The sequence below is a fragment of the Ovis canadensis genome, chromosome 3 (assembly GCF_042477335.2).
Source record: "Ovis canadensis isolate MfBH-ARS-UI-01 breed Bighorn chromosome 3, ARS-UI_OviCan_v2, whole genome shotgun sequence".
Classification (NCBI taxonomy): domain Eukaryota; kingdom Metazoa; phylum Chordata; class Mammalia; order Artiodactyla; family Bovidae; genus Ovis; species Ovis canadensis.
The window spans coordinates 12,614,017-12,640,613 of NC_091247.1; the positions used below are offsets into that span (position 1 = coordinate 12,614,017).

A 26,597-nucleotide genomic window follows, 5' to 3' on the forward strand; every position below is an offset into this window, starting at 1 on the left:
CACGACTGAACTGGACTGAACACATACATGTTTTAAAATTTAAAAAATTTTTTATATTTTGGCCACACCATATGGCATGTAGGATCTTTGTTCCTTAATCAGGGGTCGAACCCATGTCCCCTACATTGGAAGCGCAGTCTTAACCAGTAGACCACTAGGGAAGTCCCTATAATTTTATTTGATCAGTGAAAGGGTCTTATGGTCCTTGTGTGATTCCTAAGATTTTTCCTTCCTGAACATATTAAATACATTTGGTAGAGTAAGTGGATGGAGAAGGCAATGGCACCCCACTCCAGTACTCTTGCCTGGAAAATCCGATGGGTGGAGGAGCCTGGTGGGTTGCAGTCCATGGGGTAGCAAAGAGTCGGACACGACTGAACATCTTCACTTTCACTTTTCACTTTCATGCATTGGAGAAGGACATGGCATCCCACTCCAGTGTTCTTGCCTGGAGAATCCCAGGGATAGGGGAGCCTGGTGGGCTGCTGTCTGTGGGGTGGCACAGAGTCGGACACGAGTGAAGCAACTTAGCAGCAGCAGCAGCAGAGTAAGTGGAATCATTGTTTTAACTGATAATCTCTTGTACCTTTTTTTAGGTGCTGGGTCTTCAGCTCTGAAGAGGCCATTTGAAGATGGATTAGGGGATGATAAAGATCCCAATAAGAAGATGAAACGAAACTTAAGGAAAAGTGTGTAAAATCTTTATTCTTATAGATGTGAACTAGAAAGGATTTATGTCCCAGGAAAATAAAAATTAAAAAGTGAAGAATTTGATTGATTTGAATTCAAGTTTGAAGAAAATGAATAGCTTCTGTTTTCAAGTACCATTTGCTTAAGATATAATAATATTGGCAAACTAAAATTAATTAATAGCTATGGTAATGCATGGGCTTCTCTGATGGGTAAAGAATCTGCTTGCCATTGCAGGAGACACTAGTTTGATCCTTGGGTGAGGAGATCCCCTGAAGAAGGGAATGGCAACCCACTCCAGTATTCTTGCCTGGGAAATCCCATGGACAAGGGGAGCCTCGTAGGCTACAATCCTTGGGGTCACCAAGAGTTGGAATTGACTTAGCAACTAAACAACAACAAACATGTTAATGCATGTTACTTTCGCAATGATGTTGGCTTAAGTATTTAAGCAGTAATTTTAGAATTACTTATGAAGTGAATTTATATGTGCATTTTGAAATTCTTGCTTTTTTAAAACCTGAGTTTATAGTGGTTACGAGGAACCTACAAAAACATAGATGAAAGCAAGTGGTTTAATTTCTGATCTCATTCCTCTTTCTCTTACAGTTCTGGATAGTAAAGCAATAGACCTTATGAATGCACTAATGAGGCTGAATCAGATCAGGCCTGGGCTTCAGTATAAGCTCTTATCTCAGTCTGGCCCTGTCCATGCCCCAGTCTTCACAATGTCTGTAGATGTGGATGGTACAACATATGAAGCCTCAGGACCATCCAAGAAAACAGCGAAGCTTCACGTAGCAGTGAAGGTACAGTATTTATTTTACTTAACAGTGCTTTGTTATTTTATGTTGTAAATAATGTGTAAATTATGTGTAATAATGTGCTAGATAAACTAGTTTATCTATGGTAAATTAACAGAATTTTCAGGAGTTTAATGACAATAGTGTATAGACTTCTGTTACCTCTGAATCACAAAACTATTCTTTTTTGATTATAAAATGATATGTATTGATGATACAAAATTTGCAAAACAGAAAAAAGTAAAGAAAATGTATGTCAATTGCTTATCTCTGAGGCAGTTCATTAATATTTTATATAGTATATACAACAGTATTTTTGTCTCATTCTTTTATGTTGAGCTCACAGTGTATATGTAATTTAATCCTCTTTCATTTCACATGTCATCAGTATGTTTCCATGTTACTAAAATCTTTATAAATGTATTTTAATGGCTGTGTTATTATAATGATTATAATAGATACACTGTTACTTGTTTAAACATTCCTGTCATTGGATATTTTGCTATTTGCAGATTTTCTTCTATCATAAATTAATGATTTTTTTTTTTTTTGCATCTGGTGCTTTTTCTGTATTTTGAAATTTCCATAAAGAATAAGATCCAGGATTGTGCCAGTCAATTATGCATATAAGTTTGTAGAAAATTGCTAAATAGTAGACTCTATCCATGAGTACATCTGGCCTCTTGCAGAGAAATATGAAAATGTCAAAGATCATGTAGATGGAAGATAACTTTTAACTTTAGAAAAGTTCTGTTATGTAACAGTATGACATAAGATATAATTGGTCTGTTTTCATAATCGTTCCAGTTTGCAGGTATTTAGTAATGAAAATGTAAACATTTATCATAGATGCTAAGAATATAGCAGTGACCAAAAGAAAATCTCCACCCTCCTGCAACTTGCATTCTGATGAGGATAGGATGGGGAGAAAGACAGTGGATAGACACATAGGTCAGTTATTTGTTAAGTGGGAATAAGCATAATGCAGAAAAATAACAGCTAAGCTGTAAAATTATAGAACAATACGGTATGTTGTTCAAAAGGGAGTACTTTTTAAGTATGTTGAAATATGAGTTTAAAACGAGACAAAAAGAATACTAAGAATGAGGGAAAAGGGAATTTAGGAATAAGGCTAAAAATATAGTTGTAAAGTATGCTGAGAATGAGTCACAAATTTGAATATAAGTTCTCTAACATTTGACCAGAAAGCTTGTGAAGTATCTGTATCAGTTCTTTGTCTATGACAGTTGATTATGAGAGTCAGAGTTGTTTTGGCCTAAAGGTCGCTTGGCATTCCCCCTGGGTAGGTCTTCATAAAAAGGAATCAAAACAATATCATGAAGCAGTGACGTCTTTCAGAGGGATCTCTGATGCAGTGATAGTCTGTGGATTATTTCTTGTAATAACGTGTAATATAAGCTAGTGGCCACATTGCAGATTTCAGTCAAATTAGGGGGAGTTAGTAGAGTGGCAAATTTTGCAATATGACAAGATTTAGGTGTTGTTTGTTCTCATAATAACCATTAATATTTTTGTATGTATTTTTCTAAGCTTTTTGTTTTTAAAATTATAATTATGGGGAGGGAGGTGGGAGGGGGGTTCATGTTTGGGAACGCATAAAAAAAATTATAATTCCAAAAAAGTATTGAAAATGAAAAATATTTCCCTAAGTTTGACGCACACACATAGGGTGGCACCTGAGAATCCACTGAGGATTTGGAAAATATTTGGTAAATGTACTGTTTTAGCTTTATAAACTTTGGATCATTAGGAATTGTGAAAACAATCTGGCTCCAAGGGTTTCACATAAGGAGTGGAGGCACCAACATACTGTGTATACAAAAATGTATATTTAAAATAGGACCATGGCTTTCTTGTGTATCTAAAAATTTATAATGAGGTTTTTTTTTTAATAACAAAGTTTGTTCTAATTTTTAGTGATGGTATAATATTTTATTATTATCAATCTGCCATAATGTAACTAATCCATTTAGATTTAGATGCATCGAGTTGATTGCTTTTCATGTTTGTGAACTAGTTTGATTATCCTTTATGATACATTCTAGAGATGGAATTGCTAGGTTAAGAAGAAAGCACAGGGCTTTCCTAGTGGCTCAGTGGTAAAGAATCTGCCTGCCAAGGCAGGAGACACTGGTGTGATCCCTGATCTGGGAAGATGCTATAACATTGCTAAACCCATGTGCCACAACTATAGAGTCTGGTTCTAGGGCTGGAAAGCCACAACTACTGAAACCCTCGAACCTTAGCGCCCATGTTCTATAAGAGAAAGCACTGCAATGAGAGGGCCACACACCATAGCTAGAGAGTAGCTCCCACTCACCGCAACTAGAGAAAAGCCCACACAGCAACCAAGACCTATCAGAGCCAAAAATAAATAAGAGGAAAGCGCATTTGAGTGATCTGTTAATTCGCTAAACATGTATTCAGTTCAGTAGCTCAGTCCTGTCCGACTCTTTGCGACCCCATTTCCCTGTCCATCATCAACTCCCGGAGCTTGTTCAGACTTATGTCCATCGTGTTGGTGATGCCATCCAATCATCTCATCTTCTGTGGTCCCCTTCTTCTCCCGCCTTCAGTCTTTCCCAGCATCAGGGTCTTTTCTAATGAGTAGGTTCTTTGTATCAGGTGGCAAGAGTATTGGAGTTGCAGCTTCAGCATCAGTCCTTCCAATGAATATTCAGGACTGATTTCCTTTAGGATGGACTCCTTGGATCTCCTTGCAGTCCAAGGGACTCTCAAGAGTCTTCTCCAATACCACAGTTCAAAAGCATCAATTCTCTTGAGCTCAGCTTTCTTTATAGTCCAACTCTCACATCCATAAATGACTACTGGAAAAAGCATAGCTTTGACTAGACGGACCTTTGTTGGTAGAGTAATGCCTCTGCTTTTTAATATACTGTCTAGGTTGGTCACAGCTTTTTTCCCAAGGAGCAAGCGTACTTTAATTTCATGGCTGCAGTCACCATCTGCATTGATTGTGGAGCCCAAAAATATAGTCTCTTACTGTTTGCATTGTTTCCCCATCTGTTTACTGTGGCATGATGGGACTGGGTGAAATGATCTTAGTTTTCTGAATGTTGAGTTTTAAGCCAACCTTTTCACTCTCCTCTTTCAATTTCATCAAGAGACTCTTTATTCTTTGCTTTCTGCCTTAAGTGTGGTGTCATCTGCATATCTGAGGTTATTGATATTTCTCTTGGCAGTCTTGATTCCAGCTTGTGCTTCATTCACCCTACCATTTCGCATGATGTACTCTGCATAGAAATTAAATAAACAGGGTGACAATATACAGCCTTGATGTACTCCTTTCCCAATTTGGAACCAGTCTGCTGTTCCATGTCCAGTTCTAACTGTTGCTTCTTGACCTGCATAAAATATTTCTCAGGAGGCAGACAAGGTGGTCTGGTGTTCCCATCTTTTGAAGAATTTTCCACAGTTTGTTGTGATCCACACAGTCAAAGGCTTTGGCGTAATCAATAAAGCAGATGTTTTTCTGAATCTCTTATTTTTCTATGATCCAACGGATGTTGGCAATTTAATCTCTGGTTCCTCTGCCTTTTCGAAATCCACCTTGAACATCTAGAAGTTCATGGTTCACATACTGTTGAAGCGTGGCTTGGAGAATTTTGAACATTACTTTGTTATCATGTGAGTTGAGTGCAATTGTGTGATAGTTTGAACATTCTTTGACATTGCCTTTCTTTGGGATTGGAATGAAAACTGATCTTTTCCAGTCCTGTGCCCGGCCAACTGCTGAGTTTTCCAAATTTGGTGGCATATTGAGTGCAGCACTTTCACAGCATCATCTTTCAGGATTTGAAATAGCTCAAGTGGAATTCCATCACCTCCACTAGCTTTGTTCGTAGTGATGTTTCCTAAGGCCTACTTGACTTCGCATTCTAGGGTGTCTGGCTCTAGGTGAGTGATGACACCATTGTGGTTATCTGAGTCATGAAGATCTTTTTTGTATAGTTCTTCTGTGTATTCTTGCCACCTCTTCTTAATATCTTCTGCTTCTGTTAGGTCATACAATTTCTGTCCTTTATTGTGCTCATCTTTGCGTGATTGTTCCCTTGGTATCTCTAATTTTCTTGAAGAGATCTCTAGTCTTTCCCATTCTGTTGTTTTCCTCTATTTCTTCGCACTGATTGCTGAAGAAGGCTTTCTTATTTCTCCTTGCTGTTCTCTGGAACTTGGATTCACATGGGTGTATCTTTCCTTTTCTCCCTTGTCTTTAGCAAAGGATTAGGATTTCTTATTAGATGTCAGGCATATATTGCTAAATTGCCTTCTGTAAAGGTTATATCACATTATAGATTCTGTTATAAGTGAATTTCGGAGTATGTTTTATATGTAACGTTTATAAAAGTAGGTCCTACCAGATAAAAATTCTTGCATTCTTTACTCAGTAACTTGGTAAACCTCTGTACCTGTTAAGAACAGTGCTGAAATCAAAATGAGACAAGAAGAAACCAGTTTTGCTCAAGGAGCCTGGCTGCCTAGCAGCACATACCCTAAAGTAATGAAGATTAATGGCCAGTCTTCCCTTTCTTCGTTTTTCCTGACAGTCCCTCACAAAGAACATCTTTACGGACATAATCAGCCATATTCCATGAAAAGAGTCTTAGTCATTGTAGACAAAAGATCAGGTGAAGGGGACAAGGAATAAAGCCCCTCTGCAGAAGTTCTGGAGCCATCACTTCTCTACCATCATAAGCTGTGTGTATGGCTTTCTCCTGAGCGGAGAGCCATGGATAGGGTGTTTCATGTTTTTACTCTTGGTCCCTCATCTTTGAGGGTATCAACTGTCTCAGCCTTAACCCCCTGCCAGAAGAGAACAGGCATGATTACCCTGGATTTTCTATTTACCTTATCTTGTGATTTTCAGCTCAATTGATTTTTTATTAGGTTTGATTTGTTTGTCAGACGTTTGAAACTCACTTTTCTTTGTATAACAGTTTTTTTGACCTTAATACTGATTCTAAACAAATTGTTCTAGTGGAGTTTAAGAACTCCACACTTTTTTTTTAAACTTTTGTGGCTTATGCTATTTAATAATTTCAGAATATGTGTTCATAGAAATATGATGTAATTTGAAAATGTTTTTGTTGTGCTGTAAGTACATTTGTAATATCCTTTGAGATTATCCATTTATATGAAATATTTATAAATGTATTGAAGTATGTTGCTACAAAAACAAATGAATGTAATATGTGAAAAAAAGGCAGAGAGAAGTGGTGTTAAATAATTTACATTATTCTCTTTTAACTGTCCGTATTAAATTTGGAGAAACTGCACGTCTTTAGTTTTTATTGGAGTAAACAAATCAAATTTCTTTGGGACTCATGGCTTTTGACTTGCAGCCTCTGTTAACCTGGTATTAATTCCAGACTAATAACTGCTCTTTCAGAGATGGAATGTCTCAGAGAGAGTGTATTTGCAGGACTTGGGCAGTAGAGAAGGTGTTTTCTTTACAAACATTGATGAGAATATAACCAAGTGATGTTAGTGTACTTAGTGTGAAGTACTATTTGAGTCCTTTTAGAATTACGATGTTAAAGTATTCTTGGCCTTACTCCCGTTGAATACAGAGAATTTATTTACAATTTGAGATGTTCAACAGAATGCCAAGTTCTCCATATGAACTGGGTGAATTAATTTCAGGTTCTCTTGATTTAGAATTCTACTTTTGCCCATTTTTTGTTTAGCGTAATTTCATGTATGTTAGCAAAATCCTTTGTACAGGATGCCATCATTTATAAAGACTAGGCTGTTTGACTTCTTTCTCATTTGTGTGGCGACCATTACAGGTTTTTGAGAAAGCTATTAGGTATAGTTCAGGTAATAAAGAAATATGCCATCGCTTTTACACTGAAGCAACTTAAAACATACTCAAAAGCTGAGACAAATACAGGGATCTTTAGGAACCTAACTTTGGTACAGACCTTTAAGTCAGTGACTGATAATTCAATGTCAGCCTGTTTGAAAGAGGCTTATAAAAGTGCTCGTGAACATATTCTTTTGCAAACATCTAAAGCAGTTTAACCTGGAAGGAGGTTTTAAAAGGCTTGCAAACACACACATGCACACACATACACTGTTTGGAAAACTATTTTAAAAAAGATGAGAAGTGCCAAACATGAATGGAAATACACAAGAGTAAACATGGGAGGGAGCCATAGAGTAATCACTCCTTGATAGGCAGGATGGAGATAGACACCTAGACTTGTTCCTGGTTCACTTAGCAGAAGAGGATAAACCCAAGGACTGAATCTTTTCTTTCAAGTCTTGATTATGGTTTAAGTTGAAAACCAAAGGAACGGATGATAGTAGGAAGCTACAGCTGTAATTTCGTAACTACAGGCAAACTGGCTCCAAGGTAAAGAAAATGTCTTGATTTCCTTTCTGTGGTAATTTCCTCTATTGGATTGAGTCATAAAACTTAGGTCAATTAATCAGCCTTTTGTTTTGCAAATTAGAAAATTGAGGATCAGAGGAGAAAAGGGTTAGACCATCAGATCTTTTCCTTTCTAGCCCAGTGTACTTTTCATAGTGTGCCACTCTACTTTTAATTACTGCCACCTCATTGGCTGAATTTGGCTATTCTGTTTCTCCATCTTTCATTTCCAAATTATTTATGTACTTTATTAATTTTTGGTTGTGCAGCATCTTCGTTGCTTTGCATGGACTTTCTCTGGTTGTGGTGAGTGGGGGCTACTCTTCATTTCAGTGAGCAAGCTTCTCACTCGGGTGGCTTCTCTCATGGAGCACAGGAGCTAGGTATGTGGGCTTCATTAGTTGCAGTGCACAGGCTCAGTAGTTGTGATGCCAGGCCTAGTTGCTCCTTGGCATATGGAATCTTCCTGGACCGTGAGTGGAACTCATGTCCCCCACACTGGCAGGCAGATACTTATTCACTGTGCCATCAGAGAAGTCCTCATCTCCAAATTAAGTGAACTTGGAGTAGCCTCAGGTTTGCATTTCTGTTATCTGTTATTTAAACCTAATTACTCTGAGGAGGTTTCCTCCATTTTTTTGTGGTGATACCCACTTTTTTTGTAGGTAAAGCTTGTTTAACCAAGGATTTGTAGATGAGCAACATCTTGCTTTTCCTGCAAGGTGTTTCATGGATTCAAATGCTTTGGGTTTGAAACTGTTGTTCTCAGTATTTCGTCTATTCTCTGAGGTGTCTGGTATTTGAATAAAACTGAATCTTAATGTAATTTTTACAGGTACTGCAGGCAATGGGATACCCAACGGGCTTTGATGCAGATATTGAATGTATGAGTTCCGATGAAAAGTCAGATAACGAAGGCAAAAATGAAACAGTGTCTTCAAACTCAAGCAATAATACTGGAAATTCTACAACTGAAACCTCCAGTACCTTAGAGGTATGCTTATATATTTTTTCTTAGAAATAAATGTAATGTATGTTTAATGTCAAAAATTTGAGAGGTCTGGAGAAGTACCTATGAGATAATCAAAAGCATATACAGGTGTATGTACTTAAGAGGCAGCCATTATTAATATTTTTATTTCTATCCAGCCTTTTTTCTTTGGTTATTTTTTTATGAAGGCAATGATACTTTCATACAGTTTTACATCTTGTTTTTTTTCGCTTAATTCTAAAAATATTTGTAAGCATAACTGTGTACTGTATGGATTTATCCTAATTTAACTAGCATTTCTCTTTTGCTGGCCATGGGAATCACGTCCAGCATCTCACAATTACAGTATATCAAGAATGTAAACAATAACTGAAGTGTGAAAAGCAAAAAGATCTAGTGGATTCCCTAGTCCAGTGGATAGTACCCCATGCTTCCACTACAGGGACCTAGGTTCAGTCTCTGGTAGGGGAACTAAGATCCTGCAAGCTGCTTGGCTATCAGTGAATGAATGTATTTATGTATGTAAACTTAAAAGCTAATGAGGGAAATTTAGGATTATTTGAAATTTGTTCTAAGCTGTGGGGGTCAGGTCATCATTGAGTTGGGCCAGCCCTAAAGAGGGCATAGCCTGTTCCTCAGGCTCTTGAGTAGTCCTGACCTATGACACATTGTCACAGATAATAGAATTTTACAAAAATCCAAGTAGAAATGATACATGGCTTAATTGGACATTCAAGGGGCCCTTGCTTGTAGCATTTTACATAGGGAAAATTAACTTAGCAAGAGCTTATATGACATTTTTAAAAAAATTTGTCTTTTCTAAGAATGAATATTTATCAAAGACTTAGTGCTAAACTCCTTTTGGTGGTGGTTTAGTCGCTAAGTCGTGTCCAACTCTTGAGACCCCATGGCCGGACTTCTCTGTTCATGGAATTCTCCAGGCAAGAATATTGGAGTGGGTTGCCATTTCCTTCTCCAGAGGGTCGTCCCGACCTAGGAATCAAACCCAGGTCTCCTACCTGCTTTTCAGGCAGATTCTTTACCCACTGAGCTATGAGGGACTAAACTCCTTTTAGCATCTGCATATTACTAGATGCTACAGAAATTGTGTCCAGAGCCTTAAAGTATTCTGAGGTTAGAAGGGCAAAATATATTCATTATTATGATATGATGTGATAAGCGCCATGATTGCAAAATGAAACATACACACAGGTAAAATCAGAGTAATATATGAGCTTGATTTGTGATAATGAAGAGGATTTTGCTCTGTGGGGAAGAGATGGAAAGAAGACATTCTCGGACAAGGAAAGTGAAAATGTTAGCCACTCAGTGATGTCCGACTCTTTGTGACCCCCATGGACTGTAGCCTGCCAAGCTCCTCTGTCCATGGAATTCTCTAGGTAAGAGTACTAGAGTGGGTAGCCATTCCCTTCTACAGGAGATCTTCCCGACCCAGGGATTGAACCCAGGTCTCCCAATCTCCTGCACAGCAGGCAGATTCTTTACCGTCTGGGCCACCAGAGATCTGGAATTGTGAAAGTAGATGTCTGAGAAGTACCAGGTAGGCCTTTATGGAGGGAACGGATTAGGGCTGAGGCCTGTGAAAGCCATTCCTGATTCCACTTGTGATGTGGTGGATAGAAGCCATGGCACCTGCCTTTGGAGAGGACCAGTCATTCATAAGTGGTTGTCACAGGCAGGCAAAGATGGTTTGCTGGCAGTGTTATAAATACTCGTGTCCAACTCTTTGTGACTCATGGACTGTAGCCCATCAGGCTCCTCTGTTCATTGGATTCTCCAGCAAGAATACTGGAATGGATTGCCATGCACTCTTCCAGGAGATCTTCCTGACCCAGGGATTGAACCCAAGTGTCTTATGCCTCCTGCTTAAGAGGTGGGTTCTTTACCACAGCTTCCCTGGTGGCTCAGAGGTTAAAGCGTCTGCCTGCAATGAAGGAGACCTGGGCTCGATCCCTGGGTTGGGAAGATGCCCTGGAGAAGGAAATGGCGACCTCTAGTATTCTTGCCTGGAGAATCCCATGGACGGAGGAGCTTGGTGGGCTACAGTCCATGGGGTTGCAAAGAGTTGGACACGACTGAGTGACTTGACTTGACTTACTTTCTTTACCACAGCACACCTGGGAAGCTCACTAAGAGAAAAAGAGCTCATTAGTTATAAGGTTCAGACTGTTAAGTTCAAAGGAAATTAAGAGAGCAGAGCATTGTGGGCTGAATTAGCAGCAGTTAAGAGAGTATATTGGAGAAGGCACTGGCGACCCACTCCAGTACCCTTGCCTGGAAAATCCCATGGATGGAGGAGCCTGGTAGGCTGCAGTCCATGGGGTCGCGAAGAGTCGGACATGACTGAGCGACTTCACTTTCACGCATTGGAGAAGGAAATGGCAACCCACTCCAGTGTTCTTGCCTGGAGAATCCCAGGGATGGGGGAGCCTGGTGGGCTGCTGTCTATGGGGTCACACAGAGTTGGACACGCCTGAAGTGACTTAGCAGCAGCAGCAGCAGCAGCAGCAGGAGAGTATGTGGAAGTTCTGGTAGTGAATCCATCTCTGCTTTGCTTCCGTAAAATGTAGTAATGGAGAGGGGAGAAAACTTTTATTTTTGTCTTGACTCATTTTTATAGAAGTGATTTCAGGGGACTTCCCTGTTGGTCCAGTGGCTAAAACTCCACGTTCCCAGTGCAGGGGGCTTGGGTTCAACCCCTGTTCAGGGAACTAGATCTTGCATGCTGCAAGTAAGATCCAGTACAGCCAAATAAAAAAAAAATTAAATATTTTAAAAAAGTAATTTCGGGTTTGAAAACAGAGAGTGATTACCACATAGAATAGTTTCAGAAATTACTCATTACCTTTAAAAGACGGAGACCGGAAATTTGCCTTGAAACTTAAAAAAATGTAGATTGTTAAAAATTCTTCAAGAAATGATGTTTTTAACAAAATGATCCAGGAATGTTTATTAATATTATCTTTTAAAATTGTCCAGTGTTCCACTTTGATAATATCAACTACTTATTAAATCAGCATAGAGTATTTTAAGAGAATCTTGCTGTCCATTAGGTTTATATATATTAAAGTCCTATTATATATACTTGTTGTTCACCATTTCTTGAGCAGTTACTGTGGCAGAATTATAGACATGATCTCTAACCTCAAAAAGTGCTCAATCATTGGGTCTTTCTAAAATTGTAGTTATGTGGTATTTTGTGATTTATTTTCAGTCCTAACCTTTGCACTCTTACATGAATTACTTCTCTTCCTCACTGCTGGTTTATCTTTGTGTCAATTCTTTCTACTACCTCTAGAGTTGTTTTCTAATTTAATCATGATTTTTCTCTTTGAGACCCCATAGACTGCAGTATGCCAGGCTTCCCTGTCCTTCACCATCTTCCAGAGCTTGCTCAGACTCATATACGTCGAGTAGGTGATGCCGTCCAACCATTTCATCTTCTGTCATCCCCTTCTCCTCCTGTCTTCTATCATTCCCAGCATCAATGTCTTTTCCAGTGAGTTGGCTCTTCGCATCAGATGGCCAAAGTATTGGTTTTCAGCCTCAGCATCAGTCCTTCCAATGAATATTCAGGATTGATTTCCTTTAGGATTGATTAGTTTGATCTCCTTGCTGTCCAACGGACTCTCAAGAGTCCTCTCCAACACCATAGTTTGAAAGCATCAATTCTTTGATGCTCAGCCTTCTTTATGGTCCAGCTCTCACGTCCATACGTGACTACTGGAAAAACCATAAACTATACTGTATGTGACTTGTGGGCAAAGGGATGTCTCTGCTTTTTAATACACTGTCTAGATTTGTCATTATTGTCCACTGTATTAAAGATGGGCAAATATAAAATCAGAAAAAGACATCTCATTGATATAGCAAGAGGATTAGTTTAAGATAAAGGGATTTATTAGTAAATACAGACTTACTTATCATCTATTCTGTACTTGGTACTGTGGTTGATAGTACGGTGCATATGAAAATGAACCAACTCATAGCTTTGACTATACGGACCTTTGTCAGCAAAGTAATGGCTCTGCTTTTCAGATTTAAATCCTCCAGTGGCTCCCTGGTGTCCATAAAAAGGTTGAAGCTCATTTGCATGACATTTGAAGTCCTTTATGGCTTGGCTACATCAAGGGTGTTCCTAATCTGGTTCTGCTTTTGTCTCCTCACTCCCTTAATATAGCCAAATAGAATTTATTTACATTTCCGAAACATTCTTTCCTTCTCTTGGGCTTCTGCATGGCTGTTTCTTCTGTCCAGAATGCCCTTCTATGTTTCCTCCTTACCATAGTCTGGTACTGCTTTTAAGATCAGTTTTGTATGTCACTCCTGGGCTTCCCTGGTGGCTCAGAGGTTAAAGCGTCTGACTCCAATGCAGGAGACCTGGCTTCGATCCCTGAGTCAGGAAGATCCCCTGGAGAAGGAAATGGCAACCCACTCCAGTACTCTTGCCTGGAGAATCTCATGGACAGAGGAGCCTGGTAGGCTACAGTCCACGGGGTCGCAAAGAGTCGGACACGACTGAGCGACTTCACTTTCACTTCTAGGAAAGCTATGCTGTTTGCCCTAGAAAATGATTACTTGTACTGTGTTTCCATAACATGCACCTACTCTATTGTTAAGTCACTTCAGTTGTGTCCGACTCTGTGCAACCCCACAGATGGCAGCCCACCAGGCTCCCCCGTCCCTGGGATTCTCCAGGCAAGAACACTGGAGTGGGTTGCCATTTCCTTTTCCAATGCATGAAAGTGAAAAGTGAAAGTGATGTCGCTCAGTCGTGTCCGACTCTTAGCGACCCCATGGACTGTAGCCCACCAGGCTCCTCTGTCCATGGGATTTTCCCTGCAAGAGTACTGGAGTGGAATGCCATTGAGTGTTCATTATTTCATAGTGATTAGATCAGTCCCTCCCACTGTACTCTAGATCCTTGAGGGCAGGGAATGACTGCTTTTATTTTTTAATTTCTGAATTCATAAGTCTGTAGCCTGCTGTTTTTACTGTTGGTTCCCTCGAATCTCTTTAGAGACTAAGAGGTGTATAGGCACATTTTCTTTCCATCTCCCAAATTGAGAGCTGTTTAAGCCTAATCCTAAAGGTAAAAAACATTGAATGTGAATCTTTACTCTTCTGCTTACATTGTTAGTCATTTATAGTTTTGTTCTTAGATCTTGAACACACTAGATCAGACCCTGGAGTGTCAGGTAATGGCCAGGCTCCACTGCTCTAGCATCCTGCTTTGTGGAGACCTCCTTGCTTCCATGACAGGCTGGCGAGATGGCTTCCTACAGTGCTCACTGTATGTAGGATTTCTGTCCCTTTAGAGATGTTTTGTCATTCATATGTAGAAGTAATCATGCATCCTAGCTCCCAAATGCTTTAAAGTATAATTTTTGAGCCTCTTTTTCAGTAGAGATATAGTATACTTGTATTAATAAGAAATCTAGTACTTTAAAATCTTCCTTGGTTGAACCTCCTTTTAGGTAAGAACTCAGGGCCCTATTCTCACAGCAAGTGGCAAAAATCCTGTCATGGAGCTCAATGAAAAAAGAAGAGGTCTCAAGTATGAACTCATCTCGGAGACTGGTGGAAGCCATGACAAACGTTTTGTGATGGAGGTATGTACCTAGATACAGGCAACCTTATTTTTCCCCTCAAAGTCATAGGTTGTTCTGAGCTTGCTTTTAAAAAAAGACTTAGACTCAGTCAGTTCTTATGGCACTTTTTGACTTGGTGTTTTTGTTTTCTGTGTTATGATACATTTAAATTAAAACTACACAGAGGAATTGCATGGGATAACTGCAGAGTGTTGTTCTTGATTTTAGGTAGAAGTGGATGGACAAAAATTCAGAGGTGCAGGTCCAAATAAGAAAGTGGCAAAGGCAAGTGCAGCTTTAGCTGCCCTGGAGAAACTGTTTTCTGGACCCAATGCAGCAAATAATAAGAAAAAGAAGATTATCCCTCAGGTATGAGTTAAGCATTAAACCTTAGAAAGATGCCACCGGAGTGAAATCTCCTTTCATATCTTTGTGCCACTTGAGATTTTTCTGAAGTTATTTATTTTTCTTGCTTGGACTTGGCAACTTTTTCTGTTGGGTTGATCATGCATAATAGAAATATGATTACTGGTCCCCTGTTTTGTGGTCTTTCAGGCAAATCCTATGTTAAAACGAGATGGTTGGCTTTAAATATTAGGGGCTTCAAGTCCTCTTGAAGCAGTGTTGAAGGGCTGGGACTCTAATGAGATGCTGTGTTTGTTTAGGGAAGCTGCCGAGAGTGTTGGGCTTATTCTCATCCCATCCTGCAGTTGTTCTTCTATTTCCTTTCCAGTTTTGTCCTTTTACATTGTTTAGTTTGGGGTTTCTTTGAGGGTAGCACAGTAGAAATTGACCCTGTGTTGCTTTTGTTCATTACTGACCCTGGAAATGTCAGAGCTGCAGAAGGCCCAGGATTGTAGCAAGGATCGCAGTAAGAAAAGATGGCTTCCTAATTGCATGCTTTTGAATAACAGTTTCTCCCATGCATTCATTTACATATTCAAAAATATTTTCTAGACATACACCATGTGCATGATTGTGAGGGGAAAAGAGACATGTAACTAACTATAAGACACATTTTCTCTCTGGTGGAAAATACTGGTATAATAATACCTGAATATATTGATAGGAAAAGTGATAGGGAAAAGTCAAGTAAAAATCTTTAGACCAATAGAAGGAAGCATAGATTAAGATTCTGTGTTAAATATGCATATGCAGAGTCCATTGTTAACAGAGTAGAATAGATCACAGTAGAACACTTTGGACGCATTGACACTGCTTGTAGTAACACAGCTGACAGTAAAGGTTCCCTTTGAAACCTGATTCTTCTTGTTCCAAAGACTGTGGTCATGCTCCCATTGTATATGATATCCATCTTAGAAATATGTTTTGTGTTCATTTACATTTTTTGTATTTAATAAACACTGCTTATATTCTAGAATTCAAAATATAAACAAAGAAAACTGTTACTGAGATGAAATACAAATAAAGCATTTAAGTTGTATTGGTACATGTGTAGAGAAAGGATAAATGGATTTTCTTTTTCTAAAATCTTTTATAAGATGTTCTAAATTAGTAGAAAGATAATTGTGACCTTGTTTGTTTTGGTGTGTTTTTCTTGTGCATACATCTTGTATATGGTCAGTTAATTTTAGTGTTTATAAAGCCTGTGTGCAGATAACTTATTAGGTAGTTAGGTTTGGTTCTAGGAGACAGGAGTTTGATTTGTGTGGAGTCACTGTGCTGCCGCCAGATTGCTAATTCCTGACTGCATTTGACTAAGCTGTGTTTAAAAAAAAAGTCTGCATGAAGTTCACTCATTTTTAGAAATTTTCCATACTAGAAGATATAAAACTCATGTGTTCAATGTGCTTGACAGCCAAGAAGCAGTCTTATTTTGGATTTGTGGGTTGGATTTTTTTTCTCAGCCAGAAGGGAAGATGGCTATTCTCTGTTCATGATGCATTTGACCTGGAAGCTGTCTTCTACTCAGTCATACTAGCGATAGAGGCTGTCCTAGGAGGAAAAAAGCTGGGGATTTTTCAATGAGACATAAACGTGTATATGCACTGACTGTTTAAACTGTGTGTAGTGCTGCTGACTTGCTCTGCAATGCTTTTGAGACTCTGAACCTCCTTCCCTGAAGATTGGTTATAGCAGAGAATGTTACTAGATCCTAAAGTTTCCTGAGCTTGAGTTTTTGTTGCATTATTATATTAAAAAGTAAACATAATATTTAATTTAAATCTAGATGTTTTCTTATTTCTTAAAATTTCAGTTTCCGAAAGGAATGGTTTTGCATTCCTGTATACTGTTACTCCTTGCCTACTTTTCAGTTTTATATCTGTTTTCTCAGTTGCTCTTTCTACTCTTCAGTAAGGAAAACAAAGTAGATGTCATAATCCCCATTTTACAATTAGCAGAGAGACTGCCATAGAGATTCTGTGACTTTTACCAGAGTCCTGTGGCATTTTAGAGCAAGAAGGGACTTCAGAGGTGATACACACACACACCCCCATACCCACACACACACCCATAATCCCACCCTGCAGCCCCCACCCCTGCTGCCAGAGGAATCTGCTTCCTGAGGTCTCAGCTACTTGGAGCAGGGGCTGGCATCCACATCTTTGGTCTTCCTGTCTTAATCTTCCCCACCTCTTTCTTTTTAAACCTGACTCAGGTTCATAGCTAATTGTAGGACATTTGCTGTGTTTTTTTGTTTGTTGGAAGAGAATTCAGCGGATTTTGAACCTAGATATCAGGTGTCTGTAATGTGTCTGCTGAAAGTGTGTAGAAAATGAACTGTTTCTGGATAAACTTCAAGTGAAAAGAACACTTTATCTGCATACTTCTCTGTGTGTGTGTTAGTCGCTCAGTCGTGTCCAACTCTGCAACCCCATGGACTACAGCCCTCCACGACCCTCTGTCCATGGGATTCTCCAGGCAAGAATACTGGAGTGGATTGCCATTTCCTTCTCCAGGGGAGCTTCCTGAGCCAGGGATCGAACCTCGGTTTCCTGCAGGCAGATTCTTTACTGTTTGAGTCACCAGGGAAGCCCAGCATACTTCTGTATGCCAGCATATTTTCTGGACCAACTCTGTAATATGTCATTTTCATTTTACAGATGATAAGCTGAAGTCATCAGAGCTTTAGATGGATTGTGCCATGTACAGGCTCAAGTTTCGCATAGAGGTTATATACGTTACAGGGTTGATGAGATGATCTTATTTCTCTCAGTAATGAAATGTGTTATTTTTAACAGGCAAAGGGTGTTGTGAATACAGCTGTGTCCGCAGCAGTCCAAGCTGTTCGGGGCAGAGGAAGAGGAACTCTAACAAGGGGGGCTTTTGTTGGGGCCACAGCTGCTCCCGGCTACATAGCTCCAGGTATAGTACAACCTGAGAGATGTCTGCCTCCTTTTCTGTGCCACAGTTTCCAAGAATAGTGTCTCCTTTATTTTCCAGGGTTACACAGGGTTTCTGGAAACATAATATAGGTATAGGATGCTTGTGCACTGAAATTTGAAAGTAGAGAGTCTGTAGAATGTTACTAGGTTTTCTCCTGGAATCTGCTGAATGACTAGAGGCCTTTTGGAGGGAGGTGACAGACGAAGAATATTGCACTTGGTGGAGGGGACATATTTTGACAATGAGAAAGCTCAGAGATATTCCACACACTGGGGAGTTTGGATACCGAGCAGGGTGTATTCATTAGGGACACAGATGACAGGTTGGGTATCGCAGGTGAGAAAAGCCTTTGTATTGGTAAGAGGCTGCTCAATTGAGGTGAAGCCTGACCGTGTTAGCATTTCTTTAACTCAGTGTCTGGTGAATCATGGAGGGCTGGAGAATTACATAAAAAGGAAAGGGGGAGCTTTCTTATTCAGTGCTGAGTAAACAGTAGATACTTGCATATAAATGATTTTAGTCTTCACAGTGTTTCCTCAAGTAGAAATTATTTCTGTTTTTTTCCAGATGAGGAAAAACTAAAGTTTAGGGAGGTAAGGCAGTGAGCTCAGTGTGAGACATCTTGTAAACAGCAGAGCAGAGATCTGAATGTAATGAGTTTCTAGTTCCAAAGTTGGTATTCTTTCCATTTCACAGCATGGCTTGAGGAAGATGGGGAAAGAAGCCTTCTTTCTGTCTTCTGTTCCAATCTTTATATCATTTTAGCAGTAGCTGTACAGCTGTCTCGTTGGAGTTAAAATTCCTGTAATCTTGCAAACATGGAACTTTGAACTTAACAAGTAAACCTCTTGCAGTTGTTGATCAGATAAATTGTCGTAAAGATTGGGTCTTGTCATTATTTTTTGCGTAACTGTGTGACAATCATAAGAGGTTCACTTAGATTCTGGGTTATTACCCCCCTCACTGCCCCCCCCACCCCTGCCACCCCAAGAAAGAATTAGAGTAGGCTTTTTGGGAAGTTTTGTGTATAATGTGGCTTTGGAGTTAAGCTTCTAGAAGTTGATCCCACTAGGGGCGTAGCTCAAAAATGTGTCATATAAAGAATGTACTCTCTCATTCAAATATTGTGTGCCGGCTCTGACACAGAGCAGGCATGGCATTTTGTTCTCCTGAAGTGTTTGGCATAAAGGTGAGATATACTAATGGAATGCTCACGACTGACCGAGCTGCTGTGATAAAGGAGAAAGGCACAGTGTTGTGAGGGAACGTGACAGGGAAACCTGGTCTAGTCTGTTGGGGACTCGAAGGTTTTCCTGAAGACGTGACACTTGAACTGAGCTTTGAAGAATGAGTAGGAGTTAGAGCGGATTCAGGCCCAAGAGCGCTGCCTGCAGAGGGAGCAGCACGTCAGCGCCCTGCGATGCTGGTGGGAGGGCACTTAGCTCATTTGAAGAATGAGGATGAGACCAGTCTGTAGTGTGGAGAGCCCAGGGAGGGCTAGGGTGGATTTGAGCTGAAGCTGGATGTTCAGTCCCAGTCCTGGAGGTCTTTCTTGGTTTGGGTTTTGGTCTTAGAACCTAAGTGCAGTGGGAAGTCGTGAAGGGTTCTAAGAGAAGTGACGAGATCAGACTTTGTTTGTAAAAATCACCCTCTGTTGTATGAAGAATGACTTGTAGGGCAGAAGTTGGCATGCCAAGACACAGTAGAAGGTTTTTGTAAACTCAGAGCCCAGATAGGAGGCAGTGGAGGCACATCCTATGGATGTAGGGAAGTAGATGGGTGTCAGGAAGTGAGCAGATGGAACAACTTGAGAAGCAATTGATTGGTTTATTGTGGAGAATGAAACAGAGTGAGATTTCAAGTGTCCCTCCAGGATCTTCTGCTGGAGGAGGTAGGTTGGAGGTGGTGCCATTGAAAGAGACAGAGGCTGAAAAACCAGTGGCAGTGGGACCAGGGGAGGAAGGAGGATGGTTACAGTTTGATACAGTTTGTGTGTCCAAAATTAGGACCTTTTTCTGTACATCTCACTATTCTATGGAAATTAAAATTTTTTTTTTTTTGCCTTGTTTAATGTCTTGTTAAAGGAAGCAGCTTTCATTAAACAGTAGTAGGCAGTTTGAGGTGAACTGTCTTGCCTTTGGTGGTGTGCTTGTCCAGGTGTGTCCAGCTACTGGGTCATGGGATGTTCTCACTCAGGTGGCCAGCCACCATCTGCTAGTGGAGGGAATCCTAGTAATTTCTCTCTACATCATTGCCCTGACCTCTGCGAAAGGCCTGTCTCCTGAAGGCTTTCAAAAGGAAGTTCTTTTATAGCCTAGCGAACATTCAGATGAGGTCAGATTAGATTATGAATAGGTTATATGCCTTTTGCAGAGTGTATTCCTTGCAGCAGGGACTGTAGTATTTTTACATATGTTTTTAAATGCATTCCTCTGCTGTCAGTTTCTTCAGAAGACTGAGGCTCAGAGAGGGTAAATATTAAACAGTGCGTGCAATTCAAAGTCACCTTGCTTAGTAGGATGGGAAGTCAGGATTAGAAGCCAGTGGTCTGTATTGGGGTACAACTACTGGCCAGCTCAGCAGTTCTAGTTTCTTTCTTTAAGGAGGTTTTAGTAAAGCCTTTGAAACTATAACCTTTGTCAACCAACTGCCTTTTCCTGGAATAAATTTGATATATAACATTCTTTTTTAAGCATTAACTTCTTTTTTGGCTTCTGATACTTTTCCTACTGTTCATTTCCTACTGCTTATTTCAGCTGTCTTTTGTCCTCTTGAAATATATGATGTAGTGAGCACTAAAGACTCAGTTGTACAGCCCCTAGGTTTATGACTTAAGTGTAGACTAAAAAGTGAAAAATTTTATCTCTTATAAAAATGTTTCAATTAGTCCCCAAAAGCAGTTTACTTTTTTTTTTCAACATGTGTTTGAATATTTTGTCTCAAGAGATTTGGACCTGAGCATTCAAAGATGACTTAAGATTTAGCGTCTGCCCCAGGGAATGCTTGGGGTCACTTGGGATAGGAACAGACACTTTAGAAAGCACCGTGAAATACAAAACAAGCGATGATATGGGGTGGGCCAAGTGAACCGCAAGCCTAGGGGACTTCACAGAGGAGGTGATTCCTAAAGGATGAGTTGCAGTTGGCCAGCTAAAGAAGATGGAAAAAAAAATTATGTTAGCAGCAGAAATGATTGTAGGAAAAGGGGCTGTTGGGTAAAAAGGCTGGATTTGTTTTGGGTACAATGTGAAGGGCCTGTGTAGATTTTGTGCCCTTATTCTGGTTTTCCTAGAGATTTACCCAAGTGTTTCAATATTTATATGTTTTAAAGTCATTTTACTAAAAGGTTAAAGATTATTTCTGTTAACATACTATTTCTAATCCCTATAAAACTATAAAGTAGCTTGGAGGGTTTCCCATTTTATAGATGAAAGTGGCAGCTCAAAAGTTAGATATCTAAGGACATATAAGAAACTAGTGGTAGAACTAATTGTTTCAAAAAGTGTTCTTTGTACAAGTTTTATATTGACAGTATGAGCCTTTTTCATAGGCACCAGATGCTAATGTCAATTTTAGCAACATTTATTGAGAGACCCTGTGCTGGGGCCCAGAATTGGGATATAAGCAAGGCATGGAGCTTGGCCTCAAGCCTGCAGCCTGATGTGTGTGCCTCTTTACTGGCATTTGAGGCTTTAGTCTGTTCTGTTACTTTTTTCTGAAAAAAAGACTTGGAAATTTCTATTATCCAACTTTGAGAAATTGGTAATTTGAGTGGTTCTGAGTATAGTTTTGTTGAACGAATTATGTTTAGTGAGTGGTTACTACATGCCATTCTGCTAGGTTCCAGTGATACAAAGATGTATAAGACTTGAGTCTCTGCCATTCTAGTGGGGAATGCAGGTAGAATTGACAATTACAATGTAATGTGGTAAGTGCAGTGAGAAGTAAGTGTAGTCTGTATCTAGTGGGCCATAATGAAAAGCTTCCAGTCTGCTTAGGCATGGAGGAATTGGTGGACTAGGGCCATCCTGGGAAGGCTTCTTGTTCAGCCACACCTGGAAGAAGTCCTCAGGCAGGGTCCAAGGTGCCGGGCCCGACGTTCCTTGTGAATCGGGCCAGTGCTGACTGCCCTTTGTCCTGACTGACCTGCTTTCTCCTTCTTTGCACCAGGCTATGGAACACCCTATGGCTACAGCACAGCTGCCCCTGCCTATGGTATGTACACTGTCTTACTGATTTCTCCTCTTAGCCTCTGCACAGCAATCCAAAGCACAGTTTGTATCTAGGGTTTCTTTAAATGACTTGGAGGATCTCAGACCTACTCATTCTAGTGACCCAACTTAAATTCCCTTTGAAAATGCCACAACCTTGTGGTTCTTGGTTTGGTTGGAGTTGCTCTTCTCTGCTTTGCCTGATTGAAGGACTGCTTGTTCTAATTGCCTGTTTCTGACCATATTGAAATTAAATATTCTAAGTAGTTCTTCTTACAGCCAACTTACACTCCATTCAAAGGCTACTGAAGGGCCATACCCAGTTCCTAGCTTGGCTGCCTGCCAGTTACAGAGCCACGTTTAAGTTTCTGGTTAGAAACTGTATGAACTGCAGGTGATTTGAGTTAGGGATAGGACGTACTCACTTCACATTGGCAGTGTTATGCTTTGTTGTGAATTTTGCTGTGGAGGTGAAGGGAACAGGTCCCAGAGAGTGATGCAGGGTTATCCACAGCAGTGTTACCGAAGTTCTTACTGCAGAAAGTCTGTGTAGTACATGTGAGAAAATCATAGGAATATCTCTTCTCCCTTCAAAAATAAAAATAAAGGCAAATGCAGAAATGAACCTCAGTGGCCCTTTGGATAACTTTTGAATGAGGTTTATGTGGCAATGGAGGCAGTAGGTTTGGAGTCAGTGATATGCTCTCTTAGACATTTTTCCTATCTTGGGTGCTACATGGTATAGAATCAGCCATCTGCAGAATGTTTGTCACTTAGAGCAAAAAGAGCACCAGTGCGTGTGTGCCTACGTGAGTGTGTGAGAGCATGCGTGTACACATGAGTGCGTGTGCCCCAGTGGGACCCTAGGCTGGGCATGCGTGCACACGGAGGAGAAGGACCTTGCCTGTGTTGCTACTTGTGGTGGTAGTCCTTCACACGAGCCTCAGGCCTTTCCTTGTGCTTTTTTTCTTCATACATCAGCTCTCCCATAGATGGAAATTATGGGTCTTTAAGACACTGCTAAATTGAAGCTTCATTTGATTTCATAACTATAGAAATAAGTAGAAAGTGAACAATTTGAGCACTTTCCCCATTAAGATAGATCATTTACAACCTGGAAGATGTGGGGAAGCTGGAAGACTGACATTTGGGGTAGGTTTTCTCTAAGGTTGAGAACAGAGTCTGGAGTTTCAGCCTTACCTGCCTGTCTCCATTGGCATACTCAGCTATGGCCAGGGGCTCCCCGTATTCTGCTTATTCTTAGATACGGGGAGGGGGTTAGGAACTGGGGGCTCATTCAGGAATATGCTGTCTTTTAGAATTTATTTTAAATTCAAACTCTCTAGCTTCTTTTGATTTGGCCATTTGCTTTTACCATTCAGCCAACTTCTGCATCTCTCGACCACCTCTCCTTTCTGTGAATTAGGTCTGGTCAGTTTATCCAAATACATTTTGACTCACTGGACTCATTGTGATATGTCTTGTATGAAAGCCAAAGCATCTGCCTTCTAGGGCAGGTCCTTAAGTCGGTGCCTTTCTTGTAGACATAGTAAGATCCATGTTCTTTAGTGTAGGTTTGCAAGAGCTTTTTTCCTTTAAAACACTTACATATCTAGGCTCTAAGGTACATTCATGTTTTTCCTCAATCTTTTTAATTTCTCTCTCGTTCTTCCCTTTCCTCTAACATTAAACTTCCACCCTGCGGACTCCGAGCCCGCTCTTCAGAAGGCTTCTCTCTTCCATGTGTCATATAACTGACTTCCAAAGCTGGTGAAATTTAATGCCCCCATTTTTCACATAAAAGATACGGTTTTTAAGTGTTACTGTGATGCCAGCCTACTAAAACGATGCTTGATTTTGGCTGTAAGGTAAACATGTCTCTGGCCTTCGTAAAGCTGTTGCATGTGGGGTAGTTTCCCTCTGATCATCTGGTGCTCTCAGATACCTGCTGTTGCTGCTTTGTGATTTCTCCATAGGTTAAACATTAGAACAGAAACAAGGAGCAGATTTCAAATCATGCTTGAGTATGCAGAAGTTTGTGAGGCCACAAGAACTCATTAATTACAAAATTTAGAAAGCAATTAATCATTCCAGATTTGCCATGCCAATATTGGCAGTAGCCATTAAGATAAATACCTGGTCACAAGTCCAGTTGCAACTGTCTTTCTGGGGAGCTGAGGCCTGCACAGATAGCTGTGTTTGAATCTTGACAATCCCTGTTTCTCCTGTAATATGTGATGTGCCAAATTGAGAGTCACTTTAGAATATCAATCAATGGCATTGCTTTTGAGCTTTATAATTGATGGCAGCTCACTCAAATGAAATCCCTTTTTAGATATCATTCTTCCTGTGATATAGCCATCTTAATTTTGAGTGGAAAATATTGTCACACTATTAAGAGTAATTTCAAAGTTAGTGGGCCTCTTTCATAATGGTACATGTTGACTGACTAATCTGGAAAAGGTTAATGATAATCTCTGTAAGATTCTTTTTTTTTTAACCTGAAATTTTTATTGGATTATTAAACTTATTTGGAGTCCTCTCCGTTTCTTTTCTCTGTAGGTTTACCCAAGAGAATGGTTCTGTTACCCGTTATGAAATTCCCAACATATCCTGTTCCCCACTACTCATTCTTTTAGCAAATGACAGAAGCTAATTCCTATTCCAACAACAACCCAGTACATACAGAATGTTAGCGAAAAAGCCTTTTTATCCTGCTTTCTTTGAACACATACTTGATCAAAATTATTTGTAAAGAACATCTTTTCCTACTTTTTGATTTTAACAAATGCAAATTTAGTTCTCTAAAACTTGAAAACAAACAAAAAAGAAACTAGTTCTGTGAAACGGTACCTCATTTCCGGAAAATAACTTATACCAGCCCTTCTGTTCTAGGGAAATAAGTCTAGCAGTTCAAAGTTTAAGTTTTAAGAGGAATATCAGATTATGTAAAATTAAATTTGTGCAGGATGTATAGAGTCTCAAACACTGATCACAAATAAACTGCTTTGTTGTAACACAGAGTACTGCCTGGTTCCTGACGCAGTCACTGACGCTTAGCTGATTGATCTGTATTTGCCCCAGGGCACTTTAATTCGGGCTGTAGTTATTTTTTTTTAATACAATAGAGACTTTTCATTTAAACTTTAACTTTGTAAATACTGAAGTGTGTAATTAAAGCCAATAAAATATGGGTTTGAATATTGTTTTAGCTTATTATTTTTGATATGTTTTGGTATCAAATTATAAAGAATTGAAAACTAATAATAACTTAGCCCTAGAAACCCATTCATTTGTAAGTAAACTGATAAAACAAAGCAAAGACGATTGTTAGTTTGAGCCCGTCTATTTACTTTGTAAGCCCTTTGTACTCCTGCTGTACAAGGGCATCCCTCTGATAAAGGTTTATTCTGTTATCCGACAATGGCTTATTAAAATGATGGCACTACCCAGAGATGGGGAAGGAGGAATGTGATTATTTTAGTTTCCGAATTTCCAAGTTTTAAAAAATAATAAATTAATCCATCAATGACCCTCTCGTTCTTGTGGCCTTCTTCACTCTGTAAGATACTGTGTTCACTCCCTGGCTTTTTTCACGTAGATAGAAGATTAGCGATTTTTCTGGAATTCATTGAAGGGTCTCTTATCCTCTTCAATTAATCAGAATCTAAAGCAGCAACAGGGTCCCCATAAAAACTTGCTCTTCGATTGTCCCAGTTCTTGTTGAGTGCTGCTGTGAAAAGTGACAGGTTTCAGCCATGGGTCAGCATTTATTTTTAAGACACCTGATTAAGCTGGTGAAAAATGATCAGTTGGTAACATTGTGCTGTGCTGTAAAGGGTGCAGACCTAAGTCTTCCACTTGCATTCTCACCTCCTTTGGAAGCCTATGATGTTACTAGAAGGTAATGGTCTCATTAAGGTACTCACCCCCATGAAGGCAACATTGTGGTCCTGTGTTGATATCTACAAGTTGCTGTGTCTTAAAATTGTCCATTTTTAGTTTGAATTAGCTTTCCTCTTCTTTCTTCATTTCTGTCTTTTGGAGCTGAATAGTGCTTATCGCTGAGAGTGGGCTTCAAAATATGGCAAATTTATGTACCCAGTTTCTCTGGGACCACTAAACAAGCATGAAAGAGGCAGTTGAAAATAAATGTTAGTGTTACTTAATCACATACGTGATTTTTACATCACAGCTTGTCTGTTCCTTCAGCTCCTTGACCTTTTGTCTGTATCAGTGGTGGGTGATACTTTAATAAAACCTCATCACTTGCGGAAGTAGCTGTGAACTTACATTCTCATCCTGTGCATTAGTGGCTAGACCTACACTAGAGGGCCCATCTCTGCTGGGAGTTCTCATGTTTCATTGATTTGTTTTGCTGACCTATGGATGAAACAGAGCCATCACTGAGAAGAAAAAGCATGGCTGGTAGTGTCCAGTTTTTCTTAATTATTTACAACAGCCCTCTTTGTTTACGGAATACTATTAATTGGCAGCTGCAGCTGTATTGTTATTTGAAATTGA

At 39.7% G+C, this 26,597-nt stretch overlaps 1 protein-coding gene across 13 annotated transcripts in view; it reads left to right on the top strand.

The window, feature by feature from the left end:
• The window catches only part of STRBP (spermatid perinuclear RNA binding protein), a 167,699-nt gene that overhangs the window by 139,270 nt on the left and 1,832 nt on the right, over nucleotides 1-26,597 (top strand). For 8 of the 13 annotated variants that reach the window (XM_069582487.1, XM_069582493.1, XM_069582489.1 and 5 more), the window contains 8 exons: nucleotides 597-689; nucleotides 1,300-1,499; nucleotides 8,747-8,905; nucleotides 14,401-14,535; nucleotides 14,743-14,883; nucleotides 17,718-17,841; nucleotides 22,033-22,077; nucleotides 24,636-25,274. In XM_069582487.1, the coding sequence (XP_069438588.1) occupies nucleotides 597-689; nucleotides 1,300-1,499; nucleotides 8,747-8,905; nucleotides 14,401-14,535; nucleotides 14,743-14,883; nucleotides 17,718-17,841; nucleotides 22,033-22,077; nucleotides 24,636-24,712 (974 nt within the window). In that variant the 3' untranslated portion in view covers nucleotides 24,713-25,274. Of the gene's footprint in view, nucleotides 1-596; nucleotides 690-1,299; nucleotides 1,500-8,746; nucleotides 8,906-14,400; nucleotides 14,536-14,742; nucleotides 14,884-17,717; nucleotides 17,842-22,032; nucleotides 22,078-24,635; nucleotides 25,275-26,597 lie in introns of those variants that run through there. The other 5 variants (XM_069582494.1, XM_069582496.1, XM_069582495.1 and 2 more) reach the window with 1 other exon arrangement.